The sequence below is a fragment of the Dama dama genome, chromosome 33 (genome assembly GCF_033118175.1).
Source record: "Dama dama isolate Ldn47 chromosome 33, ASM3311817v1, whole genome shotgun sequence".
NCBI classification, from domain to species: domain Eukaryota; kingdom Metazoa; phylum Chordata; class Mammalia; order Artiodactyla; family Cervidae; genus Dama; species Dama dama.
This window is the reverse complement of record NC_083713.1, coordinates 3,401,685-3,420,563: the sequence shown is the minus strand read 5'-3', so window position 1 is coordinate 3,420,563 and position 18,879 is coordinate 3,401,685. Positions and strand designations below refer to the sequence as shown.

General features: G+C 40.9%; 1 protein-coding gene and 2 non-coding genes across 3 annotated transcripts in view; all 3 read left to right on the top strand.

Moving 5' to 3' along the window:
• OCA2 (OCA2 melanosomal transmembrane protein) overlaps positions 1–1,310 on the top strand; it is a 245,469-nt gene extending 244,159 nt beyond the window's left edge. Inside the window, exon 24 of the mRNA XM_061135017.1 lies at positions 599–1,310. Coding sequence (XP_060991000.1) covers positions 599–683 — 85 coding nt within the window. The 3' untranslated portion in view covers positions 684–1,310. The remainder of the gene's footprint in view (positions 1–598) is intronic.
• A 13,666-nt stretch (positions 1,311–14,976) lies between these two features.
• On the top strand, positions 14,977–15,056 carry LOC133051362 (small nucleolar RNA U2-19). The gene has a single exon (XR_009691858.1). It is a non-coding gene; the product is annotated as a small nucleolar RNA U2-19 (small nucleolar RNA).
• Positions 15,057–15,195: 139 nt separating this feature from the next.
• On the top strand, positions 15,196–15,267 carry LOC133051360 (small nucleolar RNA U2-30). Its single transcript, XR_009691856.1, has one exon. It is a non-coding gene; the product is annotated as a small nucleolar RNA U2-30 (small nucleolar RNA).
• The last annotated feature ends 3,612 nt before the right edge of the window (positions 15,268–18,879 follow it).

The following is an 18,879-nucleotide window of genomic DNA, read 5'->3' as shown; positions in this document are numbered from 1 at the left end:
TGTTCTTTTGAACATTCCAATGGGGATTTGTGCCTTGACTGTCCAGGTTGAGGGTGCATAATGAGACTGTGACATCCTGCATGGCATTACCTAGTGAAAAAATTCATGATTGAAAGGATCTAGGAATATTGAAGACTGGGGGCAGCCTGGGAGCAGGTACCTCTCAGGAGCATAGCACAGAGAGGAGTCCCTGGATGGCGGAGTGCAGCTGATGCCAGCTCCTGCAAAGGAGGATCTGCTCTGAGGGAGCTGGGCTTGCTCTGGGGTCCCAGCCCCTGCCTGCTTGTTTTTTTATGGCACCCCTGCAATTTGGATGCAGGAACTGGGTAAAATAGTCATTGTTGGTGCCTGTAAAATAGTGCTGCCAAAATGAACTGAAATTTATTTGGGGGATACAGTAGGGGCTATCTCATGGAGGCATGCATCCACATCATCTAGGCTGAACCCAATTTTTGATTTCTAGAAATAAGAGACAATTACCTTTATGGATATATAAAGCTCTTAAGGCCACATTCTTTTGCAATAATATAATTATGAATTCAGATCTCACAGTACTCTCCAGACACCAGATACCATAATCCACTTCTCTGTGTTTCAGGCTGGGCTTTCCAATGATGGTTGTCTCCTGCATGGTGGGGATGTGTTACCTCCTTGTTGCTCATGTCGTGATGGGATGGAATTAGTAGATATACAATGTATGAAGACTAAGGGAAGCTTGACCCATCATCAATGTCAGTGGAAAACTGCCACAAAACCACTCTTTGGAGAAAAAAAGGTGCTTACCATGGGGGTGCTCTGGAATGGAGATTTTGCTATCTACATTCTTATTTGGGTGAAGCTGTGATAAATACAAGATAACTTACCCAAGATTCTACTATAGGAAAATGTGTATATTTCAATATATATCTTGCTCTGTTCTATAGGAAAAAACACAAAAGGCTTGTGTTGTTTAAATGTCACTTCTCCTGAAGTGACTGCTTTCCTTCACATTTAACTTCACATATAATTCCTTCACATCTAACTTTTTATGTTAAAATATTAAGAATTCAAATTGTGTATACTCCTAATGCATACTCTTCTTGGGAAGGGCATACAATTGGTAAGGAAACATTAAAAATATTTAAAACATACTGCCCCTTGAGAAAAGGTCTTAGAATTGGTTAGTCTCTTAGTTTTCAGTAGAGGAACTGTTGATCTTGTCTATATAGGTCTGCTCCTGTGGATACAGCAGGACAAGTAGAAGGAGAGTAAATCTGAATGGGCAGATGGAAGATACTTAGCTCTGTACACCATTTTTGTTCTTCAGCAAATGAAAAAAATGTTCATGTCTGCAATAAAAGAAACAATGAAAGTGCCACCAGATTTTCTATCAAGTTTGTCAATTCTCCTTACACTGTCTCCAAAATTAATAGGTAAATGATCCAGTACCTATTAAATCCTATTTCATAATGACAGAAAGAGACAGCACTGAAGGAACAAATGACTTTTCTATGAATGTTGAAACAGCAGAGTTAAACATTGTTCTGATGCCTCATGTGTAAACCCTGAAGGTCCAAGGACCATGGGGACACACAGTCTGAATTCAAGATAAAGAGTGTTCTTCTATTGCATATGAAGATCATGTCCTTCTTGAGTTGCATTAGAAGCTATGTGCAGGTTTGAAAAGCACCTCTATCCAGATTAAGGCCATGTGCAGGCAGGGGTGGAGGGGCAGGTAGCCAAGCAACAGATACAACTGCCATGGGAATTGGAATCACTTCCTCTTGCAATTTGTGGGTGCCTTGCAGATCTTGGGCCCCAGTCTCCTAAACACCACATAACAGAAGACAATGTGCATGCCTAACTTTATGGATCAGTTGGTTAGAGGATATTTGGTTTACAGCACACAGTTCAACTTTGTCTGGTGGCAATGTTTCCCACAATAAGGTGTTCAATCTGTAGAAGGGCTCAGTAGCAGCCAAGAGCTGCTTTTACAGTGAAGACTAGTAGTCAGAATGGGAGGGTGTGGACCTTATCCAGCCATTCATGCTCTGCATTGTGATATCCCCATTGAGGTCAGCCAGAGACACTGGGACTCCTTCAATGTGCTATGCCATTGAGAAGGCCCAATTGGCAAGGCAGCTTGCTTGACAGCAGGGCCTGCTGTAGAAAATTTATTTGGTTGAGTGTCCCTCAAAATTTGCAGCTTCAGGAGGTCATCTGGTAATGGGTTGGAGTAGCTTCTCCAATGTGTTATATGTTTCCTACAAGATTGAAAATGGACCTCCAAGAATTGTATTTTTTAATTTTTGTGTGTGATTAGTGCAATTTGTCTCTCACTTTGCAGGGTAATTTTAAGTCACTGATTGGTATTAGCCTTTAAATTTTCCATTGAGAAAGGAAATTGAGATGGTGTATTTTTTTTGGTTTTACTCTCTTGGTATGGATGAGAAGCTTCCTAATATAAAAGAGAACAAATTTGGAGTGTCTGACAGTTATTTATCATATTACCTATCCCAAGACTCATTCTGGAGCTGGGGAAATAACCTCAAGATGGGTCTACTACTTCATAGAATCAAGTATTGTATGAGCCTAGACCAAGAATGCACCCACCATTTGACCTCTGTAGGCTGCTACTCTGTAGAGAGGGCATTTGGGTCACTGAGAATTACAGAAAATTAATACTAGAAAAGAAAATCTATTTTCATCAATGTACAAATTACTGTTATTGTGGTTGTTCAGTTGCTAAGAGGTGTCTGACTCTGCAACCCAATGAAATGCAGCATGCCAGGCTTCCCTGTCCTTCAGTATCTCCCAGGGTTTGCTCAAACTCATATACATCGAGTTGGTGATGCCATCCAAACATCTCATCCTCTGTTGCCCCCTTCTCCTCCTGCCCTCAATCTTTCCCAGCATCAGGGTCTTTTCCAATGAGTCAGTTCTTCTCATCAGTTGGCTGAAGTATTGGGGCTTCAGCTTCAATATCAGTCCTTCTAATGAATATTCAGGGATGATTTCCTTTAGGATTGACTGATTTGATCTCCTTGCAGTCCAAGGGACTCTCAAGAGTCTTCTCCAATACCACAGTTCAAAAGTATCAATTCTTTGGCACTCAGCTGTCTTTATGGCCCAACTCTCACATTCATACATGACTACAGGAAAACCATAGCTTTGACTATACAGACCTTGTCCGCAAAGTGATTTTTCTGCTTTTTAATACGTCATCTATGTTTGTCATAGCTTTTCTTCCAAGGAGCAAGCAAGTCTTTTAATTTTATGACTGCAGTCACCATCTTCAGTGATTTTGGAGCCCAAGAAAATAAAATATGTCACTGTTTCCATTATTTCCATTATTTCCCCATCCATTTGCCATGAAGTGATAGATCAGATGCCATAATCTTAGTTTTTTGAATGTTGAGTGTTAATTTTTCACTCTCCTGTTTCATCTTCACCAAGAGGCTCTTAGGTTCCCCTTCACTTTCTGCCACTAGAGTGGTGTCATCTGCATATCTGAGGTTGCTGATATTTCTCCTGGCAGTCTTGATTCCAGCTTGGGATTCGTCATGGTGGGTATTTCATTGATGTATTCTGCATGTAATTTAAATGTTGTCATGTCTAAGTGTTGTCAGTGAAGCAGAAGTAGATGCATTTTTGGAATTGCTTTGCCTTTTCTATGATCCAGTGGATGTTGGCAATTTGATCTCTGGTTTCTTTACCTTTCCTAAATCCAGCTAGTACATCTGGAAGTTGTCTATTTACATACTGCTAAAGCCTAGCTTTAAGGATTTTGAGCATTATCTTGCTAGCATGTGAAATGAGTGCAATTGTATGGTAGTTTGAGCATTCTTTGGCATTGCCTTTCTTCAGGATTGGAATGAAAAATGACCTTTTCCAGTTCTGTGGCCATTGCTGAGTTTCCAAATTTTCTGGCATATTCAGTGCAACACTTTAACAGTATCATCTTTTAGGATTTGAAATAGCTCAGCTGGAATTCCATCACCTCTACCTAGCTTTGTTCATAGTAATACTTCCAAGGCCCACTTGACTTCACATTCCAGGATGTCTAGCTCTAGGTGAGTAACTGCATCATCACCTGGTTATCCAGGTCATTAAGATTTTTTTTGTACAGTTTTCTGTATTCCTGTTACCTCTTTTTAATCTGTTCTGCTTCTGTTAGGTCCTTACTGTTTCTGTCCTTTATTGTGCCCATTTTGAATGAAACGTTCCCTTGGTATCTCTAGTTTTCTTTAAGAGATAGATTGTTTTCCTCTATTTCCTTGCATTGTTCGCTTAAGAAGGCTTTCTTTTTTTTTTTTCAAGAAGGCTTTCTTTTCTCTCCTTGCTGTTCTCTGGAACTCTGCATTCAGTTGGGTGCATCTTTCCCTTCCTCCTTTGCCTTTAATGTCTCTTCTTTTCTCAGCTATTTGTGAGGCCTCCTAGGAGAACCATTTTGTCTTGTTACATTTCTTTTTCTTTGGAATGGTTTTGATCACTGACTCCTGTACAATGCTATGAACCAACTCATTGGAAAATACCCTGATGCTGGGAAAGATTGAACACAGAAGAAAGAGGGTGACAGAGAATGAGATGTTTGGATGGCATCACTGATTCAATGGACATGAATTTGGGCAAACTCTGGGAGATGGTGAAGGACAGGGAAGCCTGGTGTTCTGCGGTCCATGGGATTGCGAAGAGTTGAATATGACTTGGTGATTGAATGACAGACCCTGTGATGAAAAGGATATCTTTTTTGGTGTTAGTTCTAGAAGGTCTTATAGGTCTTCATAGAACTGTTCAACTTCAGCTTCTTTGGTATCAGTGGTTGGGGAATAGATTTAGATTAGTGTGATGTTGAATGGTTTGCCTTGGAAATGAATCGAGATCATTCTGTTGTTTTGGAGATTGCACCCAAGTATTGCATTTTATACTCTCTTGTTGACAATAGGGCTACTCCATTTCTTCTAAGGGATCCTTTCTCACAGGAGGAGATATAATGGTCATCTGAATTAAATTCCCCCATTCCCATCCATTTTAGTTCACTGATTCCTAAAATGTCAATGTTCACTCTTGCTATCTCCTGTTTGACTACATCCAATTTACCTTGATTCACCGACCTCACATTCTAGGTTCCTATGCAATATTGTTCTTTACAGCATCAGACTTTACTTTCACCACCAGACACTCAACAACTAGGAGTCATTTCTCTTTGGTCCAGCTGCTTCATTCTTTCTTGAGCTATTTCTCTGCTCTTCTGCAGTAGAATATTGGATACCTTCTGACCTGTGGGGCTCATCTTCTGGTGTCATATCTTTTTGCCTTTTCATACTGTTTATGTGGTTCTCTAGGCAAGAATGCTGGAGTGGTTTGCCATTCCCTTCTCCAGTGGACCATGTATTGTCAGAACTCTCCACCATGACCTGCTCATCTTGGTTAACCCTGTATGTCATGGCTCATGGCTTCACTAGTTACAGAAGGCTGTGGCCCATATGATCATTTTGTTTAGCTTTCAATGATTGTGGTTTTCATTCTGGAGGCTGTGAGATTGTAGTTCTTGCTTTTTCTGTCTGCCCTCTGATGGATGAGGATAAGAGGCTTGTGCAAACTTCCTGATGGGAGGGACTGGCTTTGGGGAAAACTGGGTCTTGCTTTGGTGGGCAGGGCCATGCTCAGTAAATTTTTAATACAATTGTCTGCTGATGGGTGATGGGGAAGCCCAAGATGGTAGAATAGAAGGACATGCACTCATCCTCTCTTGCAAGAACACCAAAATTGCAACTAGTATTGAATAACTATTGACAGGAGGACATTGGAACACCCCTAAAAAAGATACCTTACATCCAAGGACACAGGAGAAGCCACAACAAGACAGTAGGAGGGGAACAATCAAATTGAAATCAAATCCTATACCCAATAGGTGGGTGACACACACTTTGGAACAGTAATTCCAAAGAAGTTCTTGCTCTGTTATGAAGGTCCTGGGCCCCTCATCAGACTTCCCAACCTGGGGATTTGGCAAAGGGACTGGGAATCCCCAGGGAATCTGACATTGAGGAACAGAGAGATTTGATTACAGAAACTCCACAGGACTGGGGAAAGCAGACACTCTAGGAGAGCAGCAACAAAATCTTGTGTGTACCAGGACCCAGGGGAAAGGAGCAGTGACCCCACAAGAGACTGATCCAGATCTACCTGTGAGTGTTTGAGGTGTGGGTTGGCAGTGGCCTGTCACAGGCTCTGGCAGCAGCAGTTCTGGGAGGCGCGTATTGGCTTAAGTCCTTTCAGAGGTTGCCTTTAGCCCTACCATAGAGCTTGTAGACTTTAGGCTGGGTTGCCTCAGGCCAAACAACTAACAGGGCAGGAGCACATCAGCAGACAAGTTCCCGTTAAATGGCTGCAAATGGCTATGCTCTTTTACCACACCTTCCTCCGAAGAAGATGTGAGATCACAAGCATGTCCTCAGCTGTGCTGAAGAATTCGATCTCAAAGGAATATGGCCTCCCTTTGAAGAATACACTTAGGTCTAGGAAATGGCTGAGGTCATTAATCCTTCTTAGGATCCTTGATACTTCTTATCAGATCCAGATTCCATCCAGTTTTATGTGTGAAGCTACCCATGTAATTCATTATTATGAACTCTATGATCAACTTGCCTTTTGGCATAGGTCTCTGAAGTTCACTGTGGTCAATGTGCCCGCCCTGACTGTGACAATGAAGTGCTTCCCAATGAAGTACCTCTTTTGCCTTGGGATCACATTATCACCATTGGGAAAAGAGGACTCACTTCCATTACTGTGTCCCCTACTCTCAACAACTCTCCAGAGCATAGTCATAACAGAGGTTTCCATGGATGCTGTGTCTTCCTCTATGCCTTGCCATGCCTGATGCTTTCATGAAGGAAGTGGCCTCTGGATTCTCTTGCAGAGAATGCATGGAGCAGTGGGGTAGATCAGACACAGTCAGTCCAAGCCTTTGGATTCCTTTGTATATATGCCAAGAACTAACCAGCTGTACCTAGAATTTACACCTCATTAGGGAAATAAAATAGTAGTCGTTTTCAGGCTTCACAGGCAAAAGAGCAGAGCAGGCCTCTGATCTTGCTTCCAACCTGCCTGGACACTGCCCAGGCTGGGAGTGACCAGGAGAGACTGCCTGATGTTTGTGCAAGACTTGTAGTACCATAGATAAGATGGGGGAAGAATTTTGAGATTGTTGAGCCCCTGGAGGGGGCCTGGCCAACCAAGCCCCAGACTTAACAACATTCCAAGTTTTACAAGACAAAACAAACAACATGAACATGAAACCAGGCTTGCAGTTTGGTCACAGGTTGTTGGTGATATCTTTGAAGTCTCACCCATGGAGTAGATGCACTTCCTTGGAATCTTTTCCCAACTGGGACTCCAGATGTGCTGTGACACAGGACTTCCCAGTGCTGATTCAGTCTGGGTGTTGGTCAAAACCCAATTTGGTGATGTATTCTCTGCTCTTTCTATCTCTCTTTTCTTTTAATGTTAGTATATTTAATGTAAGCTAGATAATTCTCTAATAAATATTTGTATTATTTATTTGTATATAGCAAGTGGATTATTTTGTTAGCAAACCCTTTAAACATGAGACAAAAGTGAAGACTTTTGGCAAAATACACCTCTTCCAAGTGCTCAATCCAACACGTGTAATTTCAAATTCCAAGTAAGTGTTGACTTGTTGAAGCATTATACTTTATCTTTTATTGTGTGATATCCACAAACTCCAATTCCCTATGTACTCCCTACACAGAGTGGGAACTTTTTCAATAAGCAAGATAGTTTTTCTTGAAGTAGACTTTATACCTCTTTATCAGGACATACTAGTTTCTTAGACCCCTGGAGAAATGAGGGGTTTGGGGCATAAGTCTTGAGGTAAATTCATATCATCTTGGGAAATACTAAATCAAGTGAGCCACAAAATGGTTGTTACATAATGAGGCTGCTCTCCTGTACAGTGCTGAGGGAGGTCCAGTCAGGTTTTTGGTTCAGTGTTCTCAGGTAGGTCTGAGTTTAATTACATATCTTTGCCCCACTATCAGGGTCCCACTTCTTTCCCACCAGCATCATTGCCAAATCTCGTAGTCAGGCTCTGAGCCTGGGCCTCACCAGATATGCTGGCTCCTTCCAAGTTGCCTTCAGAGCTTTCTGACCAGCCACTCATGCTATCAGTTGAAGACATTATCGTTGGCTTTCAGTTCCTATACTGTTCCCTGTTTATCTGTCAGAAGCCATGTGATTCCAGACACCTTGGTGATCAATGTCCATTGGACACTGGGGTCCAATGTCTTGTCCTCCTGCTGACCTTAAGGGATAGCAATGCTGCTGTAGCCATGAGCAGCATGATTCTGTTCCCTCCAGAAAGGAGGTTAACCCTGCCTCCCTCAGAAATGTGAGGAAAATAGTTCCAATTCTTACTATGGGAGTTCATTTCCTGGATCCACTTAGGTTATGGATTAGGCAGGGAACAGAGCACAGTCAAACTGCAAAGTATGAGAAGAGTTTGATGAAGTGATTCTTTGCAAAGTATGGGCACAGTATTAAGAAACTACAAAGGGGAGTGAAGTGCCTGCAGCTTGTAAGGGTGAAATAGCATTATCACTTCCTAAAGCTGTGTGAAGAGGGCCTCCAGACAATATGTGGTCAAGTGATACAGCAAACTTGCAGTCTGCAGAAAAGAGGAAAAGAAATACCAGTATCAACCCCCTTTTCTTCTAGCTCCTGCCAGCAATTTCCATTGGCCAAACCCAACCAGAATTATAGGGTGTTGGACACCATTGATGTTGCCTATGTCAGCCAGCTTCTGGGCCAGAAGCAGGATAGAGAAAGGAGAGGTGAGCCTATGGGTCAGAGGGAGGAGCTGCAGCTCACTTAGAAAGTTCATGTTTCTTTGCTCCGGGAAGATTCCATGCCTCCTTTCCTTCAAGACCTCACAATTTATCAACTCCCATTTGCAATTTTACTCCATTGAGTTCATGGAAATCCTCAAAAAAGAACCTTGTCATTAGTAAATTTACAAATTTATTTCTGCAGCTGGATCCAAATTTCTGTCCTATCAAGTAATAGCAGTGCCTCTGGCTTCATCAAAGGCCTCGTGTGCACTCTGAATCTTAAACCCTCATTTTTTCAGGAGTTGTACTTTTCCTAAAAAGAAACTGCTCTCCTCTGCATCATCTACCACCCCATTTCCACCCACATACAGACATGACTTGGTAGGCTTCATTCATTCATTCATTTGTTAATTTAAAGACATTTATTTAATGTTTTTTTATGTTCCAGGCAATGTTTCCTGGTTCTAAAGTTGGGAAAGTAAAAACAAACAAAAAATTCTGACTGTATGGAGCTTCCATTTAAGACTATCTTAAAAATAGTCATCTTCCTCTAGCCACCACCCCAGTTCCTAAAACTTTCTGAAACATTTTCTTCTGTGCTATTTACATCTTTTCTTTTCCAATTCACTCAGTTTTTATTACTGTAAATAATTCAGGCATAAAAAATTGGAAAATATAATGATTATCTATGTATGTACTACCCATCTTACTTGAAAAAAATACTGCATTTAACCCAAGATTACTCTCTATCCTTCTCAATAACATCACCCCCCCAAACTAGAGGTAACTATAAGCATAGATTTGATGGCTTTGTTCTACTTTATGTAATCAAAATTTCCCATGTTATTACATGGTCTTGATCCCGTGTCAACACCAAGCCTCATCTGTGCTGGTGCATTAGCTGTGTTGGGCTCTCCTCTCTGTAGGTGAGTGACAATCACTTACTGAGTTTGTTCTTTGTGCTGGAAAATTTTCTAGACACCTGCCCTAATGGTGTTTATCTTCAAGAGAGGCAGAAAGTAAATGTTCAGGCAGAGGTGAGCTCTGGGAAGAAAGATGCAGTCAGCAGTTTTATCTAGATTGGTTGGGGACAGGACACCTGGACAGAAACAAAGTGAAGGACCAGATGTGGAAATTTCTAGAGAAGGAAGGAGCAGCCAAGTCCTCAGGAAGTAAGCCCCCAAGGCAAGCGTATGTTGGAGTGTTCCTGTCATAGCAGAGTGACTTTAGGGAAGAGGAACCCTGGGTCTGACCCTGCAAGATGTAGGCCAAGCAGAGGAATTTAGATATTGGTTCATTGGAAGAAAAAACTAGACGAATGAATGGAATGTTGAAGGGAGAAGGTCAGTCCCAGCCATCCTAGAAACATGTTGCTATCTCCCTTGCTCTAGCAAAGGCAAATGTTGGGCAAAGTAGGGAGACTGATTTTTTTAGGTTATTGCAATGAAGAGAACACACCAGAGCCACAGATCAACATCTCAGAAGGGTGGACTTGCTGCTTTCTGTGAGGAGTAAACAAGCTACAGATGAGGTGATTTGTAACTGGGGTTGTTTCCTGAAAGGGGACATCTCAGTTATTATTTTAGCCAACTATGAGAAGCAGTTTTAATTACTGATCAATCATGAGATGAAAAACAGGAAGTTGGAGTCTCTGTGTTTACCCTTGGCAGTTGCAATTGTATAACCACAGGACCTCAGGTCACCCTGTTTCAAACATTCAAGTAAAATCCACCTTGCAACTGAGAATATCTCAATATAAATATAAATATCTGAATACAAAATGTGAATTTTTACTTGTTTTGTCCAGTGGGAAGCTCCAGCTCTCAAACCCTGGTGAGGGTCCCAGTTAATGGAGGTGAGATATACAGTGCTGCCCACCACTAGTAATGGTCTGCCCACTGCAGGCTGCACCCACTGCCTCCCCTGTGGGGTTGGAGTAGCTAAAGAGAGCTCAAGAAGCAAAGCATTGGTCCGAACACTACTTTATTCACAGAGGAGAGACTCAGCAAGAACCAAGTCTGGTCTGTGGTATACAGTGTCTCCTGATCTCCTAATGTCAACACCAGGTGATGGGTTGCATGCTTCCCTCCCTGCTGCAGGCAAAAACCCTGTCTCCTTCCTACAGGGGCAGATAAACTAGTGGGCTGGACAATGTTCTGGGCCTAGGACCCTAGAGGTGCAATCCCAGGAAGGGGTGACAGACCCCATGATAGTTGCTTCCCCAACCAGCCTCTTAAGAGAAAAGCAACAAGAGCTAGTACAAAGTCCACAGCAGAACTTCTGAGAAGCAAATCCTTTTGTCTTCATCCCTGTCCCTGTCATTAGCACTGGCTGGTTCTTGAGCTCTCTCTTCCTCTCAGGCCCCAAAATGCCCCACACTCAGCTCATTCCCTCCCTACCCACCTCAACTTTCTTGGATTTATCTTCCATCCTCTTCCAGTCTTACATTTTCAGTACAAAAATTCCCGCAGTCTTTCCTTTGTTTCCTTTACATGTTGCTGGGTTGTTTTTTTCTTTTTTACATCTCATTTATGTAAACTTATGAAAAGACCACCTTTTCCCTCCTTGGTGGTCCTCTCTCAGAGATGCAAACAGTCTTAAATGCCCAAGGTGAGGCAGGAAGAGGATTAGAACACTAGAATGTAATCCTTGTTTTTAGTTTTTCTTCCCACATCACTCTGGACTTTATTTAGTACTAAGGGACACTAAAATAAGTTGCAGATGTTGTGGTGTGAATGAGCAGGGGGGTTGGTTTTTACTGACCTTCCGTCTCTTTCTTATCCTCTTTCATGATTCTGCAGTGGTAGGAAATCAAAGAAAACTTTCATAGAGGAAATGCTTCCAGGGAAGCATTTGTGAAAAGGGAAGCCACTGGTAAAATAAAGAGTAGAGATCTCACCAGTGAAAGGCAACATCAGTAGACTGGCAGTAGAGAGACATCTGGGGGCAGGGGTGCTGGTGTTGGGAGGGAGGGAGCCTCCTGAGACCAAACAGAAGTTGGCCTCCTTCCCCTCACTGTGGTCAATGAAATTCATTTACCAGGCACTATCAGGAAATAAAGTGGGCCTGAAGAACAAAGGGTTTTTGGTTGAAACCCACTGTCTGTATGGTGATGGAACTCCTGGCCTTTGCCTATGAACATCAGACTTTTAACTACTGAACAATTCATAGACCCCTAGACTCCACAGTGCTTTTAGACTTGACATAGGGCAGACCACCTGTGACATGCAGACTTGTCCTCAACCCATCGTTGCTGCTCAGATATAAGCTTTGTAGAAAGATGAAGGAGGGCAAAATCTGAAAGCTCTTCAGAAAGCTCTCTACCCTGGTGCTCAGGAAACCAGTATTGATTTCTTCTTGCCAGTAGGAAGAAATAGAACTAAGAGGTGGCAAAATGAATCATTTTGGAGTGTCTATTTTGAGGACACTTTATTCTGTGGGTGAATTAAGAACAAGATTTGTGATGAAGTGCCTAATCTAATACATAGCACCATGAGGTGTGTACAGATGAAAGAGGAGCCGGTTAAGCCCTGTGCTCTAGGAACTTTCACAAAGAAGCCCATATTTCATCACTTTCTCCCTCTTCAATCTCTCTCTGAGGCTGCCACTAAGTGTTGGCAAGTTCTCTAATGCAATTAGACTACTGAGAGGCCCTTGCACACAGCCTGGCCTCAAAAAAAAAAAAAAAAAGTGTTTATGGTTTAATATATCATTGCAGAATTTGTTATACACAGGCAACCCAGATAAGTCTTCAGTTACCTTAATTATAATCATTATTTTTGGCAAAAGAAATGGCCAGTGAAAAGAAATTTAAATCATTGTTGAATGTCCAGTCAGTTGGAAAAGGTAGCTTGGTCCAGATGCACGTCTGTGGTTCTGAGTTTTTCCATATGATGATAAATTTTTATCATGTAACAATAGCAAACAGTATGCCATTTAAACCAATTTATGTAAGATATTTGAGTAAAAGTAATTTGAAACAACTCATAGTGATGATGCTAAACTTTCCCTAAGTCAGTGCTTCTGGAAACTGTAAAGGTTAGGAAACTTCCTTTATGCTCCTAGAAATGGTTTACTGATCCCCCCACCACCTGCCCTATATGACTTAGGCAAGACTCATGGATGCTCCCTATTATTTATCTAGAGTGAGGCTACACACAGACCTTCTAATATTCCCATTCTCATAAATGATTAGCTGAATTGACTGTATTCACTCACCAATCCAGGGAAACGGCCTTCCTCCAAGATCCCTCAATATGGGCTTACTACGAGCACTGCAATGTAAAACAGCCCTCCTTAATACCCACCTGGGAACATACTACTCAACTATGGGATCACACCACCCACTCAGAACAGACCCTGTTCTTTCTAGCCTTATTTACCCCTCCCTATGACAGAAAATCCCCTTCTGACTCATCTTGAGAGCCTTGCAGATCTGACGGTCAAAGTGCTCCTACTGTTGTACTAGCTCTTTTTTCTATGGCAAAATCACGTTCCCCTAATGAAACAGCATGCAAACCCCAATGTCCCCATCTTTTGAAGTAAAAGCTTTTGCTTTAGTCTCTCAGGCCTCCCCTGAGTCTCAAAAGTCTGGATCAAGAGTTAATGATTGGAAGAATGTGAACATATAGTAACAAACAAACAAAAAAATAGCAGTTGGGCCAGGAGAACTGGTAACAATTTAAAGAATAGATCAGCCCGTCAGCCAGCAAGATGGATCTGAGACTAACTTCTGTCTTCCATACTCTTGGTTGATGCCCTCTCCATCAAGAAACCTTTCTTTACTCCATACTCCAAAGTTTCAGTTTGTTTGGCCTCCCATGAATCGGGCATATAAAGTTGTTTGACAGCAATTTCTGGTGAGTCAGCAGGAGTCTGTACCCATGGCAGGTCGACCCTGATCAGCAGGCATCTCTTTCTTAAGTCCTTACCAGCTTCCAAGGCCTCGTTTTACTATGGGGAACTTGGAGGAGCTATCCCCAACAGGCACCCGCAGCCTCAGCAAGCCTTTGGTTTTGTTCTGGTGTAGGCTGCTCTGGGGTACAGAGGAATCCCATCCTCCACCTCCATCTGGGCTTATTCTCCTTTGAGAACTGAACCGATACAGGTTGCTTCTCTTCTGGGAACTGGGCCAGTTTGGTTTGTCTAGAGGTCTCCATTTGTGAGGGGGATTGGAATTGTTAAACCTTAACTGTGTGGCAGTAACTGTCATTTAAGTGTGTGTGTGTTCTTATATTTTGACAAAATGGGAAACCAGACCTCTATTCTGTCTCGCAGTCCCCTATTGTGTACAAAATGTGGAAATTGTCAACTATGCTCCTACGAAGATAAAAGATGATTTTCAAAAAATTAACACCACATGGTAACAATATACTTTAGACTGGAGAAAACTACTAAGATGAAACTCTTTTGACATTCCAGAACTGAGTCTTCTGGCATATACAGCTAGAGAAATTTGACTTGATAAATTTCTCTTTTTTTCAAAATCCGAACCCTGAGAGAACAAAAGCATTCCTAGGATAAAGCTTGATATAACTTTATATAACTCTTATCAAGTTCTTAAAATGCAAACATTGCCACTTCTAGCTATATTTTTGCCTCAGTGTTCAAGAGGAAAAGGGAAATCTCTAGTTAAATCATCACAGAGTATAATACTCATGAAATATAGAATTTTAAGTCTACTGCTGACATGTACAATGATTGAGTAACAATTTGGTATAACCTCAAATGTAAAATGTAAATGTGTAGCCTCTAAAATGTTTTCGCATCAGCATACCTCTCAGCTTGTTCAACTTTGGCTTAATTGATTAGTGGAACCAGGAGAAATATCAATAACCTCAGATATACAGATGACACCACATGTATGGCAGAAAGTGAAGAAGAACTAAAGAGCCTCTTGATGAAAGTGAAAGAGGAGAGTGAAAAAGTTGGCTTAAAACTCAACATTCAGAAAACTAAGATCATGGCATCCAATCCCATCATTTCATGGCAAATAGATGGGGAAACAATGGAAGCAGTGAGAGACTTTATTTTGGGGGGCTCCAAAATCACTGCAGATGTGACTGCAGCCATGAAATTAAAAGACACTTGCTCCTTGGAAGAAAAGTTATGACCAACCTAGACAGCACATTAAAAAGCAGAGACATATCAGAGATGAAAGTAGCCAAATCTGAGCATCAGACGACCACCCGGTGTACCTGATGCATGATCTCTGTAGTTCTGAGAAGCAAAATAATTTAAAATAAGGGGTGTGTGTGTGTGTGTGTTTGGGTGTGTGTGTGTAAAGGTGACTGGATAATTAAGGGGCTTATTGGTGGGTAAGTGAGGGTTGTGGGTGTACATGTATGAAAGGCTGATCAGTTCTGAGCAATGATGAAAAGTTTTTACTGCAGAACTTTATATAACTATGAAGGTTTCTACACTTGATCTGAGCTCAAAAAAAAAAAAATAAATAAAATAAAAAGCAGAGACATTACTTTGCCGACAAAGGTCAAAGTTATGGTTTTTCTAGTAGTCATGTATGGATGTGAGAGAGTTGGACCATAAAGAAAGCTGAGCATCTAAGAATTGATGCTTTTGCACTGTGGTGTTGGAGAAGACTCTTGAGAGTCCCTTGGACTGCAAGGAGATCCAACCAGTCCATCCTAAAGGAAATCAGTCCTGGGTGTTCATTGGAAGGACTGATATTGAAGCTGAAACTCCAATAGTTTGGCCATCTGATGTGAAGAACTGACTCATTGGAAAAGACTCTGATGTTGGGAAAGACTGAAGGCAGGAGGAGAAGGGGATGGCAGAAGATGAGATGGTTGGATAGCATCACCAACTTGATGGACATGAGTTTGAGTATGCACTGGGAGTTGGTGATGGACAGGAAAGCCTGGTGAGCTGCAGTCCACGGGGTCGCAAAGAGTTGGACATGACTGAACAACTGAACTGAACTGAGAACCTAAAACAAAGAAAAGACTTTTAAATTCAAGTGAGTAAACTTATTCCAATTGTAATTTTCAGTTTTGCATTTGCCGGATGAGTTGCCACAACACATGGGAAATGATTCCCTGTTCTTTTTTTGTTTTTAATTTTTAATGGGAGGATAATTGCTTTACAATATTGTGTTAGTTTCTGCCAACACCAACATGAATCAACCATAGATATGCATATGGCTCCTTCCTCTTGAACCTCTCTCCTGCCTCCCATACCATTCCACCCCCCTGGGTTGTCACACAGCCTGTATTTGAGCTCCCTGAGGAGTCCTAGAGCAAATTCTTTGGCTCTCTATTTTACACATGGTAATATAAACCTTTCAATGTTACTCTTTCAATTTGTTCCTTCTTCTCTTTCCCCTAGTGTGTCTACAAGTCTGTTCTCTATGTCTGCGTCTCCATGTTGCTCTGCAAATACGTTCATCAGTGCCAATTTTCTAGATTCTATATATATGTGTTAATACACTATATTTTTCTCTTTCTGACTTCACTCTGTGTAATAGGCTATAGGTTTGTCTGCCTCATTAGAGCTGACTCAAATGCATTCCTTTTTATAGCCAAGTAATATCCTGGTAGCTCAGCTGGTAAAGAATCTGCCTGCAATGCATGAGATCCCGGTTTGATTCCTGGGTTGGGAAGATCTGCTGGAGAAGGGATAGGCTACCCGTGCCAGTATTCTTGGGCTTCCCTGGTGGCTCAGCTGGTAAAGAATCTGCCTGCAGTGCAGGGGACCTGAGTTTGATCCCTGGGTTGGGATGATCCCCTGGAGAAGGGTATGGCAATCCACTCTAGTATCCTTGCCTGGAGAATTCCATGGGCTATCATAGGGTTGCAGAGAGTCAGACATGACTGAGCAACTTTCACTTTCACTTTTCACTGCAACTTCTGTATCTATTCATCTGTCAATAGACATCCAGATTGCTTTCATGTCTTGGCTATTATAAATAGTGCTGCAAAGAATATTGGGATACTTGAGTCTTTTTGAATTATGGTTTTCTCTGGGTATGTGCCCAGTAGTGGGATTGCTGGGTCATATGGTAGTTTTATTTCTAGTTTTTTAAAGAATCTCCACAATTGTTCTCCATAGTGGCTGAATCACTTTACATTCCCACAACTGTGCAAGAGGGTTTCCTTCTACATTCTGTCCAGCATTTATGGTTTTGATATTTTGATGATGTCCATTCTGACCGGTATGAGGTGATACCTCATTTAGTCTTGGTTTGCATTTCTCTAGTAATGAGTCATATTGAGCATCTTCTCATATGTTTATTGGTCATCTATATGTCTTCTTCAGAGAAATGTCTATTTAGGGTCTCCTGCCCACTTCTTGATTGGGCTGTTTGTTTTTCTGATATTGAGTTGCATGAGTTGCTTGTGTATTTTGGATATTAACCCTTTGTCAGTTGTTTCATTTGCTATCATCTTCTCCCATTCTGAGGGTTGTCTTTTCATCATATTTATAGTTTCCTTTACTGTGCAAAAGCTTTTAAATTTAATTATATCACATTTGTTTATTTTTGTTTTTATTTTCATTACTCTAGGAGGTAGGTCAAAGAGGATCTTGCTGCAATTTTTGTCAAAGAGGGTTCTGCTTATGTTTTCCTGTAAGAGTTTTAAAGTTTCTGGCCTTACATTTAGATTTTTAATCCATTTTGACTTTATTTTTGTGTATAGTGTTAGGAAGTGTTCTAATTTCATTCCTGTACAGGTAGCTGTCCTGTTTTCCCAGCACCACATAATGAAAAGGCTGTCTTTTCTCCATTGTACATTCTTGCCTCTTTTCTCAGAGATAAGGTGCCATTGGGGCACTGGTTTATCTCTGGATTTTCTATCTTGTTCTATTGACCTATACTTCTGGTTTTTGTGCCAGTACGATGCTGTCTTGATTGCTGTAGCTCTGTAGTGTAGTCTGAAGTCAGGAAAGTTGATTCATCCAGCTCTATTTTTCATATGATTGCCTTGGCTGTTCTGGGTTTTTTGTGTTTCCATATAAATTATAAATTTTTTTTTGTTTTGTTCTGTAAGAAATGCCATTGTTAATTTGATAGCAATTGCATTGAATCTGTAGGTTGCTTTGGGTAGTGTAGTCATTTTCACAGTATTGATTCTTCCAGTCCAAGGTCATGATATAAATATATCATTGATCCATCTATCCATCTGTTTGTGTTATCTTTGATTTCTTTCATCAGCATCTTATAGTTTTCTGCCTACAGGTCTTTGTCTCTTTAGGTAGGTTTATTTCTAGATATTTTATTCTTCTCATTGAAATGGCAAATGGAATTGTTTTCTTAACTTCTCTTTCTGATTTTTTGTTGTTAATATATATGAATGCAAGGGATTTCTGTGTATTGATTGTGTATCCCAAGACTTTACTAAGTTCATTGATTTTCTACTAGTAATTTTCTGATGGTATCTTTAGGATTTTCTATGTATAATATCATGTCATCTGCAAACAATGAGTTTTGCTTCTTCTTTTCCATTCTGGATTCCTTTTATTTCTTTTTCTTCTCTGATTGCTGGGTAAGGACTTCAGAAACTATATTGAATAATAGTGGTAAAAGTGGGCATCCTTATCTTGTTCCTCATCTTATGGGAAACGCTTTCCATTTTTCACCACTGAGATTAATGTTTGCAATGGGTTTGTCATATATGGCCTTTATTATGTTGAGGTAGCTTCTTTCCATGCTCATTTTATGAAGACTTTTTTTTTTTTTTTGCCATAAATGGGTGTTGAATTTTGTCAAAAGCTTTCTCTTCATCTATTGAGATTATCGTATGGTTTTTATCTTTCAGTCTGCCTATATAGTATCTCATATTGATTGGTTAGTGTATATTGAAGAACCCTTGCATACATGGGATAAACCCCATCTAATTAAACTTAAAAGTCTTGCACAGCAAAGGAAACTATAAACAAGATGAAATGACAACCCTCAGATGGGAGAAAATAATTGCAAATAAAGCAGGTCAATCTCCAAGATATATAAGCAGCTTATACATCTCAATATCAGAAAAACAAACAGCCCAATAAAAAAATGGGCAGAAGACCTAAAAAGACATTTCTCCAAAGA